A 26,030-nucleotide genomic window follows, 5' to 3' on the forward strand; every position below is an offset into this window, starting at 1 on the left:
TCAAACCCAGAACCTTCTTGTTGTGAGGCAACAGTGCTAACCACTGCACCACCATATGGCCCTGAAGAGAATTATTGGAGAGAATTAACAACAGTAGTCCCTATTTGTTTCAACAGCATATTCTTGCCAAGGAAGTACAGGTCTCGAGCTTATCTTCACATCATAGGGGTTTTATTTCCTGGGAATGTAATTTGAGACAGTCACTTCATTTGCAAAAGTCATGCAACTCATCATGCTTAGAATGCTAAAATGAGATGTGCTAACTACGTTGTCCTGGCTGATGGTACCATTTTCAAATTGGCTAGAAAGATAGAGCATGTAATCAATTGAACTATTGTGTATGAAATTGATAAAGCTGTTGTGCAAGTGCTGATTTGCACAGTGTATAACACAGATAGAGCTACAGCATATGAGACTGATAGAACTGTGCTGAGTTTCCCAAAAGCATCGTAGCACAAAGATCATCGTTAAATGGTAGAGCAAACAGCACAACGAACACGCTCTCTCCTAGTTAAGATGCTCTTAGCGTTAAGAGGCCTTTGGGAAACCCACCACTGTATAGTCTTTGACACTGATAGAGCTGTGTATAACACAGATAGAGCTACAGTGTATGAGACTGATATAACTGTATAGTCTAGGACACTGATAGAACTGCACAATGTATAACACGGACAGAGCTACAGTGTATGAGATTGATAGAGCTATATAATGTATAAGACAACAGAGTTACAGTATATGAGACTGATGCATCTGTATAACACAGATAGAGCTGTACAGCGTATAACACAGATAGAGCTACAGTGTACGAGACTGATAGAACTGTATAGTCTGACATTGATAGAGTTGCACAATGTATAACACGGATAGAGCTACAGTGTACGAGACAAATAGAACTGTATAGTCTGACACTGATAGAGCTGCACAATGTATAACACAGATAGTACTACAGTGTACAAGACTGATAGATCTGTATAATGTACAAGACAACAGAGTTACAGTATATGAGACTGATGCATCTGTATAACACAGATAGAGCTGTACAGTGTATGAGACTAATAGAACTGTATAGTCTGACACTGATAGAGTTGCACAATGTATAACACGGATAGAGCTACAGTGTATGAGGACGGATGCATCTGTATAACACTGATAGAGCTGTACAGTGTATAACAGATAGCGCGAGTGTACAGTGTATAAAACAAACAGTTACAGTGTATTAAGGCCAATTTATGCTGACAACCCAGTCCTCGCAGACAGCGTCGCAGATGGCGTCTGCGTAGCCCCCCCCTTCGCAGACGCTCTGCGCGCACCTCCCAAAAATTGTGACCACCGCAGAAGCCTCGCAGACAGCGTCGCAGACAAGAAGGCTCTGATTGGTTCACTCTACATCCGCTGTACACGCACTTCCGCTTCCCTACTTTCCCGGTTTGTTTTGTTTTCACTACCGCCATTTTTAAAAACACGAGCGAAGATGGAGCAACACGAAGAGCGGTTGATCGAGGAAGTACGTACATCTATACGACTCCAGTTCTAGTCATTATAAGTAACCGGAGGATAAACACTCCACTAACCACACCCACCAACTACTCCTAGCGATTTCGTGACTTCGCGCCCCCTTGCGTTTTGGCGGTGAATAACATCGCACACGCCTATTACTCCCCGCTCAACGATAAATTACAACTGTCTGCGAAAAGCTATCTGCGAAAGCCTTGTCGCAAGAGCATGCAGAGGCCCTTAGACTGATAGAGCTGTACAGTATGATACTGACAGAGCTGTATAATGCATAGTGCAACAGAGTTACAGTGTAGGAGGCTGATACATGTGTATAGTGCGTAACACTGATAGCGTTACACACTATACACACATATATAAAAGAGTTACAGCGTATGAGACCAATACAGCTGTATAGTGTACGTCACTGATAGAGCTGTATAGTGTATAACAGATAGAGCTACAGTGGACATGCCTGATCACATGTACAATGCATGTGTGACAGTGTATGAAAATGATAGAGCTGTCTAGTGGAGAAGACTGATAGAGCTGTATTGTGTACGAGACTGACCGAGCTATACTGTATAAAACTAACAGAGTCGTAGACTCTGTAGAGACTGACACAGCTGGAGTGTACGAGACCGATGGAGCTGGAGCGTATGAGCCTGATTGATAGAGCTGTACTGTATGAGACGGATGTACAGTGGTATACATGTCATACTGTGTTTACCTTTCGCATCTGTGAGAGCAGCCCCTCAAACTCACGCAGATCCAGAGTGGGCCCGTTATATGTGGCACTGCTATTGGCTGCCCGGCCCAGCCAATAGATTGTGATCAGAACCTATAAAGACAAAACCGATAACTTATCAAATCCACCAGTTGAACTTTTTTTAATCACTAATCCATCGAGATTTTTTTGTTTTAATGGAAGGTTTTTCTATCCATGGTTACTGTATCTTAATAGTATCTGATATATGTGACGAGTCATGGAATCCATGGACACACGTCGGCCGAAACGAATCCAAGAAAATCGCAAAAGAAGCTTTTTTTTTTCGAAAAAAAAAAGCTTCTTTTGAGATTTTCTCGGATTCGTTTCGGCCGACATGTGTCCGTGGATTCCATGACTCGTCACATATGGTGGCTTTCCCTTATTTCACCACCACCAAACACCGTTTTCTCATGAACACAAGTTTGAAAAAGGAATTAAATGGAACAATTTTACAGGGTTTAGATTGCACAGAAATTCAGATACCCGTTACACACATGAAAAGAATATCAGCTGTGACTGCTTGTCTAAAGATCGATAATGTGACAGGCAAGGCGAACAACCTTTGTTTTCATTCATCACCAATTATAGCCCATTCATCCGACAACAAAAGAGCATTTGTTCCACGGTAAAGCGGAATGCAGTTTGTGCTGTTCATGCACTCAAAACAAATACATACACAAAAACACTGCTCGCATGCAGACCACACAGATCACACAGTTGGGATGGTACACTGCTGGCAATGTGTTACTATAACACGCAATACTGCATGTCCAGTGTGTGTTTGGTGGCCTTCTGTTCAAACAAGACAATAGCTGCCTTATGGTGGCAACATAAATAAATAATCAAGATAGTGGGTTGTCTTCTAATAGAAAGAAAGAAACTATGAAAACAATTCCCAAATCTTTATCCAAAAGACAATTTGTAATAAAACTTGTACACACCATTTACAGCGGGGCAAAATAGTATTTAGTCAGTCACCAATTGTGCAAGTTCTCCCACTTAAAAAGATGAGAGAGGCCTGTAATTGTCATCATAGGTACACTTCAACTATGAGAGACAAAATGAGAAAAAAAATCCAGAAAATCACACTGTCTGATTTTTAAATAATTTATTTGCAAATTATGGTGGAAAATAAGTATTTGGTCAATAACAAAAGTTCATCTCAATACTTTGTTATATACCCTTTGTTGGCAATGACAGAGGTCAAACGTTTTCTGTAAGTCTTCACAAGGTTTTCACACACTGTTGCTGGTATTTTGGCCCATTCCTCCATGCAGATCTCCTCTAGAGCAGTGACGTTTTGGGGCTGTCGCTGGGCAACACGGACTTTCAACTCTCTCCAAAGGTTTTCTATGGGGTTGAGATCTGGAGACTGGCTAGGCCACTCCAGGACCTTGAAATGCTTCTTACGAAGCCACTCCTTCGTTGCCCGGGCGGTGTGTTTGGGATCATTGTCATGCTGAAAGACCCAGCCACGTTTCATCTTCAATGCCCTTGCTGATGGAAGGAGGTTTTCACTCAAAATCTCACGATACATGGCCCCATTCATCCTTTCCTTTACACGGATCAGTCATCCTGGTCCCTTTGCAGAAAAACAGCCCCAAAGCATGATGTTTCCACCCCCATGCTTCACAGTAGGTATGGTGTTCTTTGGATGCAACTCAGCATTCTTTCTCCTCCAAACATGACAAGTTGAGTTTTTACCAAAAAGTTCTATTTTGGTTTCATCTGACCATTTGACATTCTCCCAATCCTCTTCTGGATCATCCAAATGCTCTCTAGCAAACTTCAGACGGGCCTGGACATGTACTGGCTTAAGCAGGGGGACACGTCTGGCACTGCAGGATTTGAGTCCCTGGCGACGCAGTGTGTTACTGATGGTAGCCTTTGTTACTTTGGTCCCAGCTCTCTGCAGGTCATTCACTAGGTCCCCCCGTGTGGTTCTGGGATTTTTGCTCACCATTCTTGTGATCATTTTGACCCCACGGGGTGAGATCTTGCGTGGAGCCCCAGATCGAGGGAGATTATCAGTGGTCTTGTATGTCTTCCATTTTCTAATAATTGCTCCCACAGTTGATTCCTTCACACCAAGCTGCTTACCTATTGCAGATTCAGTCTTCCCAGCCTGGTGCAGGTCTACAATTTTGTTTCTGGTGTCCTTTGACAGCTCTTTGGTCTTGGCCATAGTGGAGTTTGGAGTGTGACTGTTTGAGGTTGTGGACAGGTGTCTTTTATACTGATAACGAGTTCAAACAGGTGCCATTAATACAGGTAACGAGTGGAGGACAGAGGAGCCTCTTAAAGAAGTTACAGGTCTGTGAGAACCAGAAACCTTGCTTGTTTGTAGGTGACCAAATACTTATTTTACCGAGGAATTTACCAATTAATTCATTAAAAATCCTACAATGTGATTTCCTGGATTCTTTCCCCCCATTCTGTCTCTCATAGTTGAAGTGTACCTATGATGAAAATTACAGGCCTCTCTCATCTTAAGTGGGAGAACTTGCACAGTTGGTGGCTGACCAAATACTTTTTTGCCCCACTGTATCACGATCCCGAATGTGTCATTTCAAAAGTACAACCTTTTAAAGCCCCAGAGAGTTTACTGATTTATGCCTAAATCAGCATCCTTGGCTGAAAGCCACTTGAAAGCACTGGTCACCTGACTGGACACGCCATAAACAAACATCTCTAGTTCTTGGAGTTGCACTTTCAGGATATGAACCTCCAGATATTCTAAAAACTGATCAAAAGTCAAATGACTGACATGTTTAGATCCTGACATGATGCACCATTGATCTTCACTCAAAACGTAGGATCTCAACACGTTGATCTCTTTATCCCACATAATTCCCATACCAAACCACGAAACTAAAACAGCAAAAGGGGGTAAGAAAAGGGCGTAAACTAGAGATATTCATCTATTCAGTCAGAGATTAGTCCTGTTTACAAAACATGCCAAGCAGGAATGCATGAGTGTGTGTGATCGTGTGAGTGAGTGAGTGTGTGTATGCATGTATACATGGTCGCTATCATTCTGCAAAGCTGCGAAGACAGGAATAAAGCTGCTTGCATAATCCGAACAAGTCCTGTACAACCTTGAAGTGAGACAGAGTAACCAAACTGATCAAGTTTAGGCGTTTAAAAATCACCAAAACCCATCCGCCCTTTACAAAGAACAACCTGTTTACTTCAATATGTAAGGAATAAAACAAACAGGGAGTGCTGCTATAGGCAAATAATCAATAGCATGGTAATGTGGCCAGATACAAAAAAAAAAAAAAAAAAGTTACATTTTACGTTGGGGAACATCCATGAAGCATGTTATCATATACATTATAACATCTATAGAGTCCATCCCTCACAAGCCTCTGTTTTTCTCCCTCTCAATGTCCAAAAAAAAAAGCAGCTTGTCATGTTACCAAGAAACTGCGGAGGCTTTTCTTGGAGACTGAAGCCTTTCTCATGTCAGAAAAAGCACCAACAGCATAATAAATAAATGAATAAATAAATAAATAAAACAAACCTCAAGAAGTAAACTCCACCATATCAAAAACAACACAATGTTGTATGGAGAATCGGTCATTTAAAACACTAAGTTCTTACTACGGAAGTGATAACATTAGAACAAATGCATTAATATAAACCTTGCAGCTTTGAATACCGTTAGAGCCGTTACCGAAAATTCATCACTTATAGAAAATGTATCGTTCTGGCAGGACATAAAATGGCACTATTTATACCACAATGCACCTGAATTCTCAAATCAGAAGGTGGTGTTGATTAGTTTTCTATCACAACAGCTCTGACAGTAGCTCCAGCTGTAAAATAAACAATAAGTTTCTATCAATGCACTTGTTGTAATATTCTACAACCGTAATTCCAAAAAAGTTGGGACACTGTGTAAAACAAATAAAAACAGAATGTGAAGATTAGCAGGTCATGGAAACCCTATATTTCATTGAAAATAGTACAAAGACAACATATCAAATGTTGAAAATGAGAAATTTTATTGTTTTTTGAAAAATATACGCTCATTTTGAATTTGATATCAGCAACACGTTTCAGAAAAGTCGGGACAGGGGCATGTTTACTACTGTGTTGCATCACCTCTACTTTTAACAACACTCTGTAAAAGTTTGGGAACTGAAGAGACCAGTTGCTGTAGTTTTGAACGAGAAATGTTATGTTGTCCCATTCTTGCCTGATATACAATTTCAGTTGCTCAACAGTTCGGGGTCTACCTTGTCATATTTTCGCTTCATAATGTGCCAAATGTTTTAAATGGGAGACAGGTCTGGACTGCAGGCAGGCCAGTTTAGCACCCGGACTCTTTTACTATGGAGCCAGGCAGTTTTAATATGTGCAGAAAGTGGTTTGGCATTGTCTTGCTGAAAGAAAGAAGGCTTTCCCTGAAAAAGATTTTGTCTGGATGGCAGCATATTGATCTGAAACCTGTATATCATTCAGCATTAATGATGCCTTCCCCAGATGTACAAGCTGCCCATGTCATTTGCACTAATGCACCCTCATACCATCACAGGTGCTGGCTTTTGAACTGTGCACTGATAACAAGCCGGATGGTCCCTCTTCTCTTTAGCCTGGAAGACGTGGTGTTCATGAGTTCTGAAAATAATTTCTACTTTTGATTCGTCAGACCTCGGGACAGTTTTCCACTTCACCTCAGTCCATCGTAAATAAATAAATAAATAAATAAACAACAACTCAGGCTCAAAGAAGGTGGTGGTGTTTCTGGATATTGTTTATATCTGGTTTTAACTTGCATTTGTGGATGCAGTAATGAACTGTTTTCACAGATGATGGTTTTCTGAAGTGTTCCTGAGCCCAGACAGTGAGTTACACTACAGACACATATCTGCTTTTAATGCAGTGTCGTCTGAGGGCCTGAAGATCACAGGCATCCAATGTCAGTTTTCAGCCTTGTCTCTTGCATACAGAGATTTCTCCAGATTCTCTGAATCTTTTAATGATGTTACGCACCATAGATGATGTGATCCTCAAATTCTTTGCAACTTTTCGTTGAGGAAAGACTTATTTATTTGCACTGGCACTTTACTAGATCTTTTTATACTACTTTATATCCCTGTTTTTAAATTATTTATTTATTCATGTCTAGGTAATATTGCTGGAGGACTGACAGAATAAAAATTTCACTATACTGTGTCACACTATCTCTAGTACATATGACAAAGATGAAGTAAGAATTAAAAAGGAACATTATTCTTAAATTGTTGCACTGTTTGCCCACGCAGTTTTTCACAGAGCGGTGAACGCCTCCCCGTCTTTACTTCTGAGAGACTCCACCTCTCTGGGATGCTCTTTTTATACCCAATCATGTTATTGACCTGTTGACAATTAACCAAATTAGTTGTTTTTATTTTTTTAAGCATTACACAACTTTTTTAGCCTTTTGTTTGCCCCGTCCCAATTTTTCTGAAGCGTGTCGCCGACATCAAATTCAAAATGAGCAGATATTTTTCAAAAAACAATAACATTTTTCAGTTTCAACATCTGTTGTATTTGTACTATTTTCAATGAAATATAGGGTATCCACGATTTACAAATCTTCGCATTCTGCTTTTATTTATGTTTTACACAGTGTCCCAACTTTTTTGGAATTGGGAGAGTCTTCAGGACAGAGGCGCTTGTGCTTTCTGCTTTCTCTGTAACATGGCAAGCTGTAGGTTTTTTTTTTTCTGCTTTAGTCACTTCAGGATAAAGATAAAACATGGTATGCTTCATTAATGATTAAAAATGGTAATCCTTAATAAACTACTGTGGCACCAAGAGGAATAAAAGTAAAACACCTTAGTCAGTGCGAGCTACCTTCCTCGAGCACTCAGTTCTGATCCGGTTAATTCAGTACACTGATTATTTAGGGGATTGGGGTCAGAACTAAATTCTGTAAGTAAAGTAGCTCTACGGGATGAGATTTGGAGATCATTGGGTAAAAAAAAAAAAAAGGCTCACAATAGAGCATATTCATTCAAACTCTTCAATAACCTTTTCAAGTATGAAAATACGATTGCATACCTAAACAGAAATATGTAGATATACTTACATTTTTCAGCCTCTTGTTGCAGTCTGAGCCTCTGTAGGGGTACAGAAAGAGAGGGAGAGAATATATAAAACATATTGAGAGGGAAAAAAAATGAACATTTACGGTAGATCTACAGTACATATAACCACTGACATATACAGTGGGCTCAAAAAGTCTGAGACGAGTGCAAATGCTTCTATTTTGCATTCTTTTCTAATCTAATATGTACACAAACACTGAGTGTGCACATATTCTAAGTGTCACACATACACACCATTAGCCTATAACACACAGAGATAACATTGGGCTACATGCAAGAACGTTTTCTTCGTCTTATCTTAAATTCCTCTTACTTATTTTTCATATGCTGGGCTCATGAGCGCGTCATACCAGATTGAGCAAATGCTCCTAATTTCATATAGCCATGAAAATGACCCTGCGTAAACGTGATAAATGTTTACTCAGGACGTACTTCAGCGTGATTTCAACCCTGTGCGTAATTCAGCACACGTGCATGAGAATTGTAAATTAGCATAATTAATGCCCCAGTAATACCATACAAGGCTATGCTTCCTTCCCTGTATGTCAAGAGGTGTTGATTCATGAAAATGGCATCAAAGACTGGAAAGAAGTACTTTACGATTTCGGAGACTGAAGTCCTCTCTTTCAGAGATCCAATTAACCTTAAACTACTGCATAATTTAAGCCTTTTTGCAGCGGAGATGTTTGTATTGATATTGTCCTGTTACAAAATAGCATCAGAAATCAATTTAAATTAATACTGTTACTGTTATGTGATATGAATACATTTATAGAGTCAAACAGGATAATGTCAACATAATTATGAAGTACAGTGTCTTACAAAAGTATTCATCCTCCTTGGTGTTTGTCCTGTTTTGTCGCATTACAATCAGGAATTAAAATGGATTTTTTGGAGAGTTAGCACCATTTGATTTACACAACATGCCTACCACTTTAAAGGTGAAATTTTTTTTTTTTTATTGACACAAACAGTAATTAAGATGGGCAGAGACACAAAACAGAAATCTGGAGTGTGCATAGGTATTCACCCCCTTTCGTATGAAACCCCTAAATAAGAGCTGGCCCAACCAATTCATTTCATAAGTCACATAATTAGTTGATTAAGATCCACCTGTGTGCAATCGAAGTGTCACATGATGTCTGTATAAAATCACCCTGTTCTGGAAGGACCCTGACTCTGCAACACTACTACGCAAGCAACATGAAAACCAAGGAGCCTCCAAACAGGTCAGAGACAAAGTTGTGAAGAAGTATAGATCAGGGTTGGGTCATAAAAAAAAATATATCCCTGGGAGCACCATTAAATCCATTATATCAAAATGGAAAGAATATGGCACCACTACAAACCTGACAAGAGAAGGCCGCCCACCAAAACTCACAGACCGGGTAAGGAGGGCATTGATTAGAGATGCAACAAAGACACCAAAGATAACGCTGAAGGAGCTGCAAAGATCCACAGTGGAGATGGGAGTATCTGTCCACAGGACCACTTTAAGCCATACACTCGCAGAGTGGGGCTTTATGGAAGAGTGGCCAGAAAAAAGCCATTGCTTAAAGAAAAAAAATAAGAAAACACGTTTGAAGTTTGCCCAAAAGCATGTGGCAGACTCACCAAACACATGGAAGAAGATTATCTGGTCAGAGAAGACTAAAACTGAAGTTTATGGCCATCATGGGAAGCACCATGTGTGGTGCAAACCCAACACCATGAGAACACCATTCCTACAGTGAAGTACGGTGGTGGCAGCATCATGCTGTGGGGCTATTTTTCATCTGCAGGGACAGGAAAGCTGGTCAGGGTTGAAAGAAAAATGGATGGCACTAAATGCAGGGCAATTCTAGAGGAAAACCTGTTTGAGTCAGCTAGAGGTTTGAGACTGGGATGAAGGTTCACGTTCCAGCAGGACAATGACCCGAAACATACTGCTAAAGCTACACTGGAGTTATTTAAAGGGAAACATTTAAATGTCTTGGAATGGCCTAATCAAAGCCCAGACCTCAAACCAATTGAGAATCTGTGGCATAACTTGAAGATTGCTGTACACCAATGCAACCCATCTAACTTGAAGGAGTTGCAGTACTTTTGCCTTGAGGAATGGGCAAAAATCCCAGCGGCTAGATGTGCTAAGCTAATAGAGACATACATCAAGAGACTTGCAGCTGTAATTGCAGCAAAAGGTGGCTCTACAAAGTATTGACTTTGGGGGGTGAATACCTATGCACACTCCTGATTTCTGTTTCTTCGTCTTAATTACTGTTTGCGTTACAATAAAAATAAAAATGTACCTTTTAAATTGGTGGGCATGCTGTATAAATCAAATGGTGCTAACCCCCCAAAAATCCATTTTAATTCCAGCTTGTAAGGCAACAAAACAGGATGACAAACCCCAAGGTGGATGAAAACTTTTGCAAGACACTGTATCTAAGATTTCCAAATTCAAAACCTCTTCAAATAATGAAATGCACAATCAATTAGTGAGAAACTTAGGTTTGGATAACAGCAGAATAATTGCACATGACTCTTACAGCAGGTCTGGACCACTCGTAAAGTTGTGTTTGGGTCGAAGACAAAATTCAAAATACAAGAAGATTGGTGAATGCTGCATTGTTCTCCTAAATCACTTGTACAAGCCAATTAAGAATGAATCGTTTGAGTGGTTCTTGCATGAGGCCCAATGCTCCGTGACTCGCACATATCCAGTTTCCTAGGAGATTTTCGTACAAGTAACAAACACGTAGACATTATACCTACCAGCCCTTTCAACCCTTCTGAACAAACCGAATTTATACTGATGATTAGCTGAAAGCCGTGATCAGTGCTACTTCTCACCAGTCACAAAATCTGTCACAGTTGGCTGCAGCTGTACAACATGTTTACAGAGAGCTTTATCTGCACAATCTCGCTGATCTATTCGATCACACTGTTCAGGAGCAGGAATAATGGAGTGAATTGTCCCTGCTTTTATTCGGTTTTAGGCGCTAAACATTAAACATGGGAAGAGAGCATCTTCTCTTCATGTTTCTTTCAAAAGTTATGAATGCTCCAGGGTTCTTTATTCCTTAGCAGGACGGAATTCAAACCGCCTTATGAACTCCACCTCTTGCCAAGTAATGTTTCAGTCTAAACCAGGACAAACCAAATATCACCCTTAGAACAAAGAGCTAAATATGGGGTCAAACTTTGTCTCTTCATAATTTCATGATGGTCTACTACTTTGGAAATATCTGAAAAAGCAATAAATAAAATTCTTGGGGGAAAACAAGAATTACTTGTCTTCATCCTGAAATAACAGCTTCAGCTTTTCAGGTTCCTATTTTAATCTCCAATAAAAAGAAGCGGCATTGAGAGGAATGTAGCAAAACAGAGACGGAAAGAGGGGGAGAGAGGAAGGAGTAAATGAGTAATAGATGAACGCTGGTAAGTGTAGCCTCCCTTCTCAGTCCTGTTCCAAAACCCAAAACACTGGACTCTTCCAAAATTGTGATTACACTCTCAGAAAATAAAGTACATTACTGTACCTTTAGGGGTACAGTGGCTTGTCACTGGGGCAGTACCCTCTAAGGTACTTATGTGTACCCTTTAGATACTGCTTGGGATCATGTATGTACCTTTTTGGCCGTAAAAAGGTACATATAGGCTACGTTCACACTGCAGGCTGAAGTGACTCAGATCTGATCTTTTCGCCCATATGTGACCTGTATCCGATCTTTTATTGACAATATGAACGACACAGATCCGATTTTTTCAAATCCGACCCAGGCCGTTTGGATATGTGGTCCTAATTCCGATTCCTATCCGATCTTTTCATATGCGACTTCAGTCTGAACCGCCAGGTCGCATTCATCCGACTTGCACGTCATCAACAAGCCACAAACGTCACTATTCTGCGCTGAAGTAGGCAGCGGGTCTCTCAAAAAAAGTTACAACAACATGGCGCATGACCACGGGCGCAGATAGAGGGTGAAACTCGTCCCACCCAGATTTAAATTCACCTCGTTCGGTCCCCCCCACTTATAGGGAGGAAAAAACGTCTATGCTGTCTTTCTTTGCATAAGGCAAACCTCACGGAAAAATCAAAAGACTAATTACCATTCGGTTTATTGAGGTGCACAGCAGTGTATACATAGTTGCAACAACTCACATAAAACAAAACAAAGACTGATATTCGGTTGGTTGAGCTGCGCAGACTGCACAGGTTGCGAGCTCGAGCTTGGTTGCTATGGTTACTAACAACAAGTTTGACAGGCATATCGGGGTTGGGGTTGGTTTGCTGGCAGCTTTGTCCCCCCCAGTTTTTTGTCCCTCCCAGTTCAAAAAACATATCTGCGCCCCTGCGCATGACATCAATGCGAGGGACGCTTCGGGCTGTGAAGGTTCTGAATCATCTCAATGGAGGGACGCAGAGGTTAGGGAGCTGATTTCCATTTGGGGGGATGCAGCTATTCAAGCTAGATTGGATGGGTCATACCGCAACCGGGCGGTTTTACTTCCGTAAACACTGGCCATGCTCACTGCGTGTGACGTCGTCGTATCCTGCAATGCGCATGCGGAACACTTTTAGGTCGCTTTTCGTTCATACCGAGGATCACATACAAGTCGCATATATTTGTTAATGTGAACGACCTCACAAAAAAATCGGATTTCACAAAAAAATCGGAATTGAGCATTAAGCCTTGCAGTGTGAACGTAGCGATAGTTACCTTGAGGTCCAATACTGAGCCCAAGGGGGTACATTAGTGCAGACTACACCTTGGGGGATAGAAATGAACTCCTACTCTACCCCTATTTCTGACAGTGTAAAATAAACTCAACAGCCACTTTACACCTGCACATTTGAACAATTATCTAACCAGCCAATCATGTGGCAGCAGCACAGTGCATACAATCATGTAGACACAAGTCCAGAGCCTCAGTTAATGTTCACATCAAACATCTGAATCGGAGAAGAAAAATGTGATCAGAGCAGTGTTGTAGTCGAGTCACTAATGCCGCTTTTCCACTACCAACGCGGCCGAGTTGGGCTGAGCCGTGCCGTGCTGAGTTGGGCTGAGTCGAGCTGAGTGGGGCTGTTGGGGTTGCATTTCGACTACAACCGCGCTGAACCATGCTGGCTAGAAGGGGGTGGACACATTGGGTGGAGTTAGTGAAAGTGGGTGGACGTCACGTGATGTCGCAAACAGTGACATCAGTGACCTTTTAAGCGGTAGTCTCACGACCCAGAGAGTAAACAATAAACATGGAGTTGTTAGTGTTGCTGGTCTTGGTGCTGTGGCTTGTTGTCACCGACAACGCCAACAGATACTGGCAAGAGCGTATAGATGAGGCGAGGCGAGGCGCATAAGGCTTCAGAAATTCTCGTAATTCGTAATTATTCTTCTTCCGGGTTTACGGTGTTTACAGATCCCAGCGTGCTCGCAGGGCGTGTGTGGGCATGTGAGGACACTCCTCCTCACCAATCAGTGCACAGGGGAGTGTCTCCTCACGCCCCTAGCCCCACTCAGCTCGGTTTGGCTCGCTTCAGCCCTACTCCAAAACAGTGCGAGTTTTGGGTGCTGAGTAGGGCTGAAGCGAGCTGAGTCACGCCGCTCTGACGTAGTCGAAAGGCGAGCCATGTCGGGCTGAAGTGAGCTGAAAAAGGGTAGTGGAAAAGGGCCAGAAGCCTCAAGTCTGAGTCCAGTCTCGAGTCCCCAGTGTTCAAGTCATTAAAGAAAATTTCGAGTCGAGTCCACTATTGATCCGAGTCGAGTCCGAGAACAAGTCTCCAATCGCACCATTTGACGGTGGCTGTTGCTGCCTTTATATAAAAGCATCTCTGCTACTATGTTGGACTAACGTTCCTGCTTGACTACCCCATTCTAGTTAATAGGCTACAGATAAAAAGCTTGTTCATCGCTCAGCAAGCCCCGTCCACTATCAACAGGGCAAATAACATGAGAGAGGGTTAACACTAGCTAGTTCATCGCTCAGCAAGCAAGCCCCGCTATCAACAGAGCAATGAATATACCACGTCACTTCCTTCTCTGGGTGGAGTCTTGCCAAATGACGATTGAAGTTCGAGGTTGTCCCCGTCGTCTCCTCGATAGCTCTTTACATATGGAACACATAGCAGTACATTTTTTCCTCACTGCACGAGAAGTCTGTATAAGCAAAGCGGACAATCCTAGGGACGTTCTCTCCAGGCATTTTAGCGCCATTAACGTTAGTTTGTTCCTGAACGTGACGTATGAACAGGTGAACGTGCATTCTCTTGCACGAAATTAGTATAAAAATGAATGTATGCCACGTTACAAAACTCTGAGTCCTTGTCTACAATTTACAAGTCCAAATGCATTTAACGCACGAGTCTGAGTCCAAGTCCGAGTCATCAGTGCTCAAGTCCGAGTCACGTCACCAGTCCTTAAAATTAGGGCACAAGTCGGACTCGGGTCCCACAAGTCTGGATCAGAGCGAGTTTGACCCTGGCATGGATGTTGGTCCCAGACAAGCTGGTTTGAGTAATTCAGAAACTGCTGGGATGTTCATGCACAAATAACTACAGAGTTTCCACATAATGGTTCAAAAACAAAATAAAATAAATACAAAACATTCAGCGAGCTGTAGTGTTGTAGGCGGAAACACCTTGTTGGTAGAGGTCAGAGGACAATAACCAGACTGGTTTGAACTGTCAGAATGTCTATGGTAACGCAAATAACCACTCTTTACAACCATGCCGGACAGAAAGGCATCTCAGAAAACACAGAACTTTAAGGCAGACAGGCAACAACAGGAAAAGACTACATCAGGTTCCACTGCTGTCAGCCAAGAAGAGGAATCTGGGGCTACAGTGGGCTCAGGCTCCCTGAAACTAGACACATGAAGATTGGATAAACATCGTCTGGTCTTTTCCAGTCTTGAACTGTCCAGTTTCAATGAGTCTGTGTCCACTGTACTATAAATACTCCTATGAATTTACTAGTTATATGTAGTATACTAATACGCCATTTCACCTGTTAATTCAGAACACTGACTCAAACACAGACCACATTTACATAATAAACTATGCATTTATAGTTTCCTGCAGCTTATCCGGTTGGATTGCGAAACGAAAACATTGATATAATTAATGTAATGTATGCACAACGTTCAACGTTCCCCAACCTGTGGCAGCAACATAAGCCTGTGAGAAAACTACAGACCTGGCAACCCTGTCGTCTGCATACTTATGACCTCCTTGTGCTTCTGAAGTAGTTGGAGCGTTTTAATGCGCTAAAGTACAACAGCAGTGATCCCTCAATCCCTCAAACGAATTCCAAAGCGTACAAGATCACCAAACCTGATAACTATTCTCTCTCTCCTCCCCAATCACCTGTCAAAAAAAAAAAACAAAAAAAAAACCCCCTGCTCTATGTTTCCATCATCACTCTGCCAGGCTGCATAGTTTCACTCTGTGCTCACTTTATTGAGCGCACCACCAAGGATTTCAGTGGAAAGACTGATGCTAAAGAAGAGATATGAGAAAGACAGGCAATGAAAAAAAAAAGATAAGTGCAGGCCAGAACAGGTCAATTTTTTATCAAGGACTTGATTTAAGAAAGACGCACTCTACGAAAGGTTAGCATGTTCGCCTCTTGACCAGGAGATCCTAAGTTCTACTCATATCATCGTATAAATGGTACCTACCGCCATCAGGTGGGGCACGCTGCAATATAGATGCAAGTAGGGAGTCAAACTCTTGTGGTTACCAGAGATCTAGGCCCCCACTGTAACCCTAGCTACGGTATGTAATAGGTGAGAGATCGAGGACTACTGAAATGGAGATTAGTGCTGCCCAATGCGCTAAGGGCCTGGAGACTGCCTGGGAAGACCAGGTCCTGGCACGGGAGGGACATTGACTTTAAGTTTCAAGTCAAGTTTATTTGTATAGTGCTTTTAAAAACAGACATTGCCGCAAAGCAGCTTTACAGAAAATACTTTTGACTTTATAAAAGACGGTATGGCATGATGGTATGGGATGATGTAGATGATTCCATCGGTGACATTGGAAAGTTTTTTTTTTTAAAGACTTGACTGCTTTGCAATGACGTAGAGGAAAAATACATAATATAAAGATAGCTTCAGGGCTATTTCCCCCTCACCTTACACCCAGCACTGAAACTACCTAATTATTGTAGATAACTAGCCATAATAGCATAGCATTAAGTGCACTTGCTTTAAAAAACATTGTGAGCATATAAATACTGAATGTTAATCATGACATTACATTACTGGCATTTAACAGACGCTCTTCTCCAGAGCGATGTACAACATGCCCAGAGTACCCTGGGGAGCAGTTGGGGGTTAGGTGCCTTGCTCAAGGGCACTTCAACCATTCCTGCTGGTCTAGGGAATCAAACTGGTGACCTTTTGGTCCCAAAGCAGCTTCTCTAATCTTTAGACCATGGCTTGCCCATGAATAAATCAAATCAAATGAATAAATACAAAATTTCAGAGGCAATTTTTGTACCGAGGAACGAACAAACAAACAAACAAACAAACAAACAAACAAAACTGAGCCAAAAGGTGTTTCAGGACACAAAAAAGACACACAGGCTGCTGTTAACTAGCTAGCTAGCAAGGTAGCATGGACTCTTGGTATACATTAGCAGCTCATGTCAAGCCTCAACACACTGTGGTGTAGATGATTCCATTAATGTTTCCAAAGCTCATTTTGAACCCTTAGAAATCTCAAAACCTGTAACTAGCACTGCAACTACTGAGTTAACTAACCAGCAAGCACATAACATTGACAGCTATTTATCCTAAACTACTGCACTAATAATTAATGGTTATTCCATGGAATCAAGTCGTACGTGAGCTGATAGCTGACGAGGCGTGTAGCACCAAGTAGGCTACAAGCTATGTATGACAAGTTTGAGTGGAATAACTGTTTTATTCTATCCACATTCACTGGATTTTGAGAAACCGAGCATTTTTATTATTTGAAAACTCGACAAGTAAAAACTTTATACAAAATGTCCGACAAAATCATTTCCGCTTAGAATGTAAACAAACTGGTAAAATGACAGTAGCAATTTGTGAAAAAAATGCTATAATTATAATAATAATAATTCTTGAAAAAAAAGATAATTTTCTTACTATCAAATACTTTCATTCCATTTTGTTGCTTTTACGGGGGGGGGGGGGGGGGGGGGGTGTCGTCTTTAGGGTTTTTTGGCGGTTGGTAGACCAACTTAAAGATGCATCACCACCACCTACTGGGCTGGAATGTAGAACTGGAGATACTGGGGGGAGGGACTATATTCTTTTAGCCATTTCTATTTCTTTTCAATACTTGATCATTTTTGGGGTTTTGTTTTTGAGTTGAGTTTTTATTTCGCCCTCGGTTGGTTCAGCAACACGCGCCGCCATTTTGTTTTTCTCTCCTCATGGTAGGTGAGCTGATAGCCTAATAGTAATCAGAGTACGCGATTGCTCATATCCAGTGAATGTGGCTATAATAATATAGAATATACGAATCTTGATTAAAAGGGAACTGAAGTCATTTTTAAACTTGCTTTATTTCTTAATTAACGTGTTATTCAATTATGTTTTCGGTTTTAGTAACCTTATATCGTAACTCGTATTGGCAACTAATTGCAATTAAATATACTTATCGGCCTATTCGTTTTTTAGCCATGTTGAATTTAGTTCGTTTGGTCCACAGCAGGCATTGCTTATCCACGCGAGCTTCACGAGACTTGTGCAAGACTTCGAAATGTGAAGTGTCAGTCAGGTGTCAGTGCCGCCATTTTGAAAACTGTTTTCCAAACGAAATATTGCATTCCACTGGTCTACTTATGGACTCTCAGGTGGCTTATAAGTCCAATCTTGGCTTTGAACATTCTTCCACATTCAGGACCTGTAGTTCCAGGTAGCAGATTGGGCTTTGGTTGCTGTTTCCACTCTTTCCATTTTCTTCTGCACATCTGTTAGCTTTGAAAGTTGCTGTTCCTTCTCTGATGATGGCTTGCCAGAGCTTCCTGCCCTTGGCATTGGTTTCCCAGTTGTTGGCTTCAATGTTACATTTCTTCATTGGCTTTTAAGACGCCTTTGAATCTCTTCGGTTGTTGTCTGCCTGTTTAAGCTGGAAGTAGAAAATTTGCTTTGGCAGACGTTCAGCTTTCATTCCAACAACATGACTGCTCCATTTTTGTAAGTTCTTAAATGACAAACGCTTCAATGCTTATTGTTTTTGCTTCGTTCAGCACACCAAACGTTGGTTCTTCTGTCTTCCTAGGTGATATTTAAGATGTTTTGAAAATAGTGGTGATGGAATTTTTCAAGTGCCTTCAGATTACTGATTACTCCGTAGTCATCATCAGCTGTCCATCGCTAGCAATGATGACTGCTTCATTAGGATGTGCAGAAACGCAGATGGGCCACGAGGCCCGCACCAGAGCGACAGAGCCGTCTGCAGTGGCGGCACAAATGGCCTGGCCGAGCTGCCATGGAATGCCTGGCCTCGTGAGCTCTCATATACTATTCTCCTCTCCTAGCGAAGTGCCTTGCACAAGAAGGTAAGACAAATGATGTGATGCCCCCATTGTGTTGTCTCTCTGGACCTTCCGACCTGATGCCAAGTGGTGCGCAAAAGTGCCACACATCTGACGGGTATGGAAGTTACCCCATAGTGATAACTGACTTGCCGAGTGATGCCACCCATTGGCCATTTGAGTGGCTCTTCCTCATGTCATCTGGTGGTGTGCCATTGACCCTGTTGGGTTCATCTGCCACATTGCACCGAAAAGCGCCCTGCTGCCAGCGCCTTATTATAGAACTGTTAATTAGCTAGCTAGCAAGACAATGCAAAGGGAAGAAAGACGAGTGTAGGCTAGTACAGGTACCTTTTTTTTTTTTAATGTGCTCTTGGTTTGAAATCAAGCTACAACCCCGATTCCAAAAAAGTTGGGACAAAGTACAAATTGTAAATAAAAACAGGATGCAATGATGTGGAAGTTTCAAAATTCCATATTTTATTCAGAATAGAACATAGATGACATATCAAATGTTTAAACTGAGAAAATGTATCATTTAAAGAGAAAAATTTGGTGATTTTAAATTTCATGACAACAACAAATCTCAAAAAAGTTGGGACAAGGCCACGTTTACCACTGTGAGACATCCCCTTTTCTCTTTACAACAGTCTGTAAACGTCTGGGGACTGAGGAGACAAGTTGCTCAAGTTTAGGGATAGGAATGTTAACCCATTCTTGTCTAATGTAGGATTCTAGTTGCTCAACTGTCTTAGGTCTTTTTTGTCGTATCTTCCGTTTTATGATGCGCCAAATGTTTTCTATGGGTGAAAGATCTGGACTGCAGGCTGGCCAGTTCAGTACCCGGACCCTTCTTCTACACAGCCATGCTGCTGTAATTGATGCAGTATGTGGTTTGGCATTGTCATGTTGGAAAATGCAAGGTCTTCCCTGAAAGAGACATCGTCTGGATGGGAGCATATGTTGCTCTAGAACCTGGATATACCTTTCAGCACTGATGGTGTCTTTCCAGATGTGTAAGCTGCCCATGCCACACACACTAATGCAACCCCATACCATCAGAGATGCAGGCTTCTGAACTGAGCGCTGATAACAACTTGGGTCGTCCTTCTCCTCTTTAGTCCGAATTATACGGCGTCCCTGATTTCCATAAAGAACTTCAAATTTTGATTCGTCTGACCACAGAACAGTTTTCCACTTTGCCACAGTCCATTTTAAATGAGCCTTGGCCCAGAGATGACGTCTGCGCTTCTGGATCATGTTTAGATATGGCTTCTTTGAACTATAGGAGTTTTAGCTGGCAACGGCGGATGGCACGGTGAATTGTGTTCACAGATAATGTTCTCTGGAAATATTCCTGAGCCCATTTTGTGATTTCCAATACAGAAGCATGCCTGTATGTGATGCAGTGCCGTCTAAGGGCCCGAAGATCACGGGCACCCAGTATGGTTTTCCGGCCTTGATCCTTACGCACAGAGATTCTTCCAGATTCTCTGAATCTTTTGATGATATTATGCACTGTAGATGATGATATGTTCAAACTCTTTGCAATTTTACACTGTCGAACTCCTTTCTGATATTGCTCCACTATTTGTCGGCACAGAATTAGGGGGATTGGTGATCCTCTTCCCAGCTTTACTTCTGAGAGCCACTGCCACTCCAAGATGCTCTTTTTATACCCAGTCATGTTAATGACCTATTGCCAATTGACTTAATGAGTTGCAATTTGGTCCTCCAGCTGTTCCTTTTTTGTACCTTTAACTTTTCCAGCCTCTTATTGCCCCGTCCCAACTTTTTTGAGATGTGTTGCTGTCATGAAATTTCAAATGAGCCAATATTTGGCATGAAATTTCAAAATGTCTCACTTTTGACATTTGATATGTTGTCTATGTTCTATTGTGAATACAATATCAGTTTTTGAGATTTGTAAATTATTGCATTCCGTTTTTATTTACAATTTGTACTTTGTCCCAACTTTTTTGGAATCGGGGTTGTAAAGTGACAAACATGGCAGACATGTCAAGCCTTAAAAGAGGTAATTTAATATCTCTTATCCAGGGCTTCAAGCTTAATAGATTTTTTTTAATCACTAAATAAAACCAGAATAAAAGGCAAAATCAGACTAGTGTAGAATGTTTCCAGTGTTTTGGACCCTTTTTTCTCTTCTACCTTCTATTTCCTCATCTTTTGGGAGGTTTCCCAGTGGCACATCCTTACATACTTGGTTCTCTGATGGCTTGAGGACCTTAAGCAAGAGTTTGTTTCACTTTTAGCAAGAAACAGACGTGACGGCCTTTATGTGCACTATGTTCTTGTATTCTCTTCCAAAGTCACGCTGAAGTACAAGAAGTGTTCTTTGCAATTCAACCCAGAAAATGTGCACAAATGCACACATTCAGAAGTGTAGAGAAACAAATAAAGCCCTGAAACTCTATCTTTCCACCTTGGCCTTTTCAGAGTGAACAAACCAGTCTTGTACGCAGCACAATCTTCTCTTTCTGCTCTGACTGTAGTTCCACTAAACACATGAGACACGCCCCCTCATGACTGACTGTCCATCTATCGCAGGACAAAAGACAGTTACTATGACAACTATAATCCTATAACTGCACATACACGCATGCACGGATACAGATGGTGTAGAAATAAAGGAAATGAAGGAAACGTAGGTCAGAGCGCACACACACAGAGGATGTAGAGGATGAGTTAAAGTGTGTCCGTAAGGTGAGAGTTAAGGGAGAAAAAAAGTGGACATAAGGGCATTGAAACAAAACAGAAAAATGACAATATCGATGTGCCCTTATACCACTGACCAGATAATTCAGGAAGGAGAAGTAGTTATTATCAATTTGTCACAAAACAACACTTGGTAATGGAGCAAGTACAAATTTCCCTTGTACCTCGAATGTTATCAATCAGCCAAGACACGTTTGGTGTCAGACGTTTGCTTCTTTTGTTTTGCACTGGAGCCACACAACTGCTGCAGCTAACAAGCAAAGGAAGTTGCTAATTCAAAATCCTTCCCACAAACACAAACTATGGCAGGCTTTCGTCTAAACCGGGGAACAGGGGTGCTGCGCCCTCTTACTCTCGGAGTGCGCCCCCTTACTGAAATGCCGATTGAACCCCAAGTCACACTTAGGCCATGCACTTATATGCTACTGCACAACATGCAATCTTTCTCAAAATGATCTTTTCTCTGTGAAAACATCCCAGCAACACCACGTGACAATGTGTCTGATCATCAAATACGTTATAATTACTCCAAAAATATTCCAATCATAGTAGATACACTGCCAGACGGTGCAAAAACAATCCGAATTGGCGTTTTCCAGACTGAGGCGCCATGTTGTTTACTTGTCGCGGCTGCTCTCGTGAGATTTGACATGGGTTACATACAAGGTCAGTTGACTTGTAGAGCGAGATTTCTCGAGACTGAATGACCTTTCACCCACCGGCGCAGGAGTTTTTTGACAGAAGTAGTTCGCGAGTTGTTTTTTTTTGACACTTGGGCATTTAAAGATGTCATCCCGCGGCACGAAGCGGAAGAAAGCCAAAGACTGTCCGGGGCAGAAGAAGATTACTTTTCTTTTTCAATGTTGACAATTTGTTACAATTTCCCTGTCAGATAGCCTCAGAATGTCCCATTGTAGCCTCAATTTTTCAAAGGCTTCGCACGGCAGGGGGGGGACAACCCCCCCCGCCATGGTGAGCGCCCTCATAATAAATTTTTCTAGAAAAACCCCTGTATGGAGTCATCTGTTAAAACTACATGTATGTAAATGCATCAATGATATTCCAAAATCAACGCAAACCTACAACTGTAATCGTTTCATAAGAATAACTTTACATCTTTATAATGTTTAATGCTGCGTTTATAAATAACTAAACAAACGTGCAACATTGATGCGACATTTACAAGTCATTGGTTGCATTACCTATCAAAGGAAATGATAGCATTCACCATCATAAAATTTGAATCGACTTCTACAAACACCAGAGAGCTGAAGAATCTGAAACCAAATAATACCTTACAGGTTGTTGCAAAAAGTGTTAAAACTGAACATGACAATCTGTAAATCTATGCAGTGAGATAATACAGATATTGATGCAGTACCTCAAAGCAGAGCTCCTAATGAGTGTATGAGCAAAATATTTGCAAGGGCGCTAAATCAGCCTGAAGAGATAAATTGCTGCATTGTCTTGTGACAGTGATACCAATAATGAGACCGTCAATGACTGCGTAGCTCATGCCAGCCCCGTGAGAAATCAAATCTGGGTAGACGTTATATGCACCTTAGGTACCCATATTTGATTCTTCTTCCTGCCAAAAAGAATCAAAATCGATGAAGAATTGAGGGAGAAGAAGCAATGTGTGTGGAAACTGCTCGTTTGGGCTTAATTACTCCATATCTTTATTATTAATTGCACTTATGCAAATTTGGATGGCGCCTAGGGCGGCACAGTGGTGTAGTGGTTAGTGCTGTCGCCTCACAGCAAGAAGGTCCGGGTTCGAGCCCCGTGGCCGGCGAGGGCCTTTCTGTGCGGAGCTTGCATGTTCTCCCCATGTCCGCGTGGGTTTCCTCCGGGTGCTCCGGTTTCCCCCACAGTCCAAAGACATGCAGGTTAGGTTAACTGGTGACTCTAAATTGACCGTAGGTGTGAATGGGAGTGTGAATGGTTGTCTGTGTCTATGTGTCAGCCCTGCGATGACCTGGTGACTTGTCCAGGGTGTACCCCGCCTTTCGCCCATAGTCAGCTGGGATAGGCTCCAGCTTGCCTGCGACCCTGTAGAACAGGATAAAGCGGCTAGAGATAATGAGATGAGATGAGATGAGATGAGATGAGATGAGATGGATAGAGGCTAATATGCACCCCAGGCAGACCTACCTTCCTGCCAAAAAGAATCAAAATCGGTGAAGAATTGAGGGAGAAGAAGCGATTTTCGTGAAATGTGGATGATGCGGGACGGACGACGGATGATGGACAACACATGATGGCATAAGCTCATTGCCTGTTGGCCGGATGAGCTAATAATAGTGATATTATAACGAGACCATCAATGATGGCGTAGCTCACTCTGGCCCAGTCTAGTCCAGAAGGAACGATTTAAAGTGGGCCACCTTGCGCAATAAAACATTGCAAGCTATATACACTATATACAAGCTATATATAGAAGCTATATACACCCTAGAAATACCTACCTATTTGCGATAAAGAATCCAAAATGGCAAGGAATTGACCAAGAAGAAGCGATTTTTGTTGAACTGCTTGTTAAGGCTTAATTAGTCCATAACTTCATTAATAATTGTAATTAAGCAAATCTGGGTAGACGTTACATGCACCCTAGGTACCCCTACCTTCCTGCCAGAAAGAATTGAGAGAGAAGTGATTTTCGTGAAATGTGGATGACGTCGGACAACAGATAAAACACGGTGGCATAAGCTCATCGCGTGTCGGGCAGATGAGCTAATGAGATATGCATTGCAGTTACAAATACATATTTCTTCCTTTCTTTGACATCGCATACCATGCGCCAGAAACAACACCATGACTTATTATGGTGTGACTCTGCTGGGTGCCTGGTGGACAGCAGTGAACCAGCGCTTTCACTTTACATCATTACTATATAGTTACCATCGAATATCAAACTGTGTGTCAAACTTATGTCCGGTTACATCTCTCACGTGCACACATGATGGCGCTCTGAGCGCACAGCCGCAGACTGCAATGCGTGCACAGCGCCATTAGGACTAATTACCATGCACCTGTTCCTGATTAGAGTGCAATCACAGCGCATACATAAAGACTCTCAGTAACACACAGACTTTATGAAGTATACACTCTCTGTCCTGTATCTGACATTATGTTACTAAGCCTTGCATTTTGTTATCACTTTTCTGGTTTTGACCCCGTTTGTGTTTTTGGACGGCAAGTATTTTATTACCTCTGATATCCTATCTGTGCCTCACTTGACCACTGCCTGTTTTTCGACTCTGCATTTTGGATCTGTTTGCGAGCATGTTTTCAATCAATCTCTTCCTCTGATTACATTCGTCTATCACCCTTACATGACAGAAACTGTCAACTGTCCAACAAGCTAGTGGACTAATAAAACTGTTTTAACCAATGTTATAAGAAACGGTAATGAATATTTTCCATAAAATGTGCTAGTAAATAATCCCACGTTATTTTTTAAAAAGCAAATAAAAAAATAAACACTGGATACAAACCTGCCTAGCTTCTGTAAATAAAGATACAAATTTCGTTGTCCGGTGCTCAAGTGTTTATGAGATACGCTGCCTTGCACTTATAATCAGGTTCCATGTGGTGGTGGTGGTGGTACACACACGTACGGACATCATACAGTCACAAAAGCCATCAAAAATCAGGTGGATGCATTACCACGCAAGTACATAGTCTTAAGTACAGAGCTCTGCTATAAGAAAGAACCTAAATGTCTGAATACTCATTAGCAAATGTTATTAAAAAGCTAATAACTCTGGATCAAACACCAGTATGCAGCTATGCCATTGCCAAGGTATCGCTCATTTACATACACTATAATTATTGAAGCTTTCTTGAAGGAAATGTTTATGTAACACTTTTGGAACGAGTCTTTAGCGTCAGTACTTTGTCAGAGTCAGAGGTAAAGCTGAATACGCACACAGGACAATTTTCAGGACAGATGGCTTTGTAATCTCTTGGTAACATGACAAGCTTACAAGCTACATCAAGAAAGAGGGAAAAAAAAAAAAGAGACTGGTAAGGGAACAACTAGTTATAGGTGCTATAATGTACATAACTAACTTGGAATTAACACGTTTCATGGATGTTCCACAACACTGAAAGTAACTATAAATGGATAAAAAGTATCATGTGTCATCTTTTAATGAACGAGAAAAATGTACTTGTTGACACACATCTGTTGTATACAAGGAATGAAACACAACAGGACGTGCTGTTAAAGGAAAGCTTCAAGCACCACATTGTTATGGTGTCGACTTGCATTACTTGTTAGCTACATTAGTCTTTTAGCTCAGGTGTAACACTAAAGAAGCAAACTCTGGACAACAAACATGTCATCGCTGATGGACAGCATTTGGTATACGGGAACGACTGTGTACATCCGATTTTGCACCAAACTCTTCCTTA

The 26,030-nt window shown here is 41.5% G+C and overlaps 1 protein-coding gene across 6 annotated transcripts in view; it reads right to left on the minus strand.

Annotated features, from left to right (window-relative positions):
• The window catches only part of limch1b (LIM and calponin homology domains 1b), a 322,052-nt gene that overhangs the window by 93,287 nt on the left and 202,735 nt on the right, over positions 1–26,030 (minus strand). For 5 of the 6 annotated variants that reach the window (XM_060927403.1, XM_060927406.1, XM_060927402.1 and 2 more), the window contains 2 exons: positions 8,343–8,373; positions 2,222–2,332 (listed from right to left, as the gene is read on the minus strand). In XM_060927403.1, coding sequence (XP_060783386.1) covers positions 2,222–2,332; positions 8,343–8,373 — 142 coding nt within the window. The remainder of the gene's footprint in view (positions 1–2,221; positions 2,333–8,342; positions 8,374–26,030) is intronic. The other variant, XM_060927404.1, reaches the window with a different exon arrangement.

Source organism: Neoarius graeffei, chromosome 8 (genome assembly GCF_027579695.1).
Source record: "Neoarius graeffei isolate fNeoGra1 chromosome 8, fNeoGra1.pri, whole genome shotgun sequence".
Classification (NCBI taxonomy): domain Eukaryota; kingdom Metazoa; phylum Chordata; class Actinopteri; order Siluriformes; family Ariidae; genus Neoarius; species Neoarius graeffei.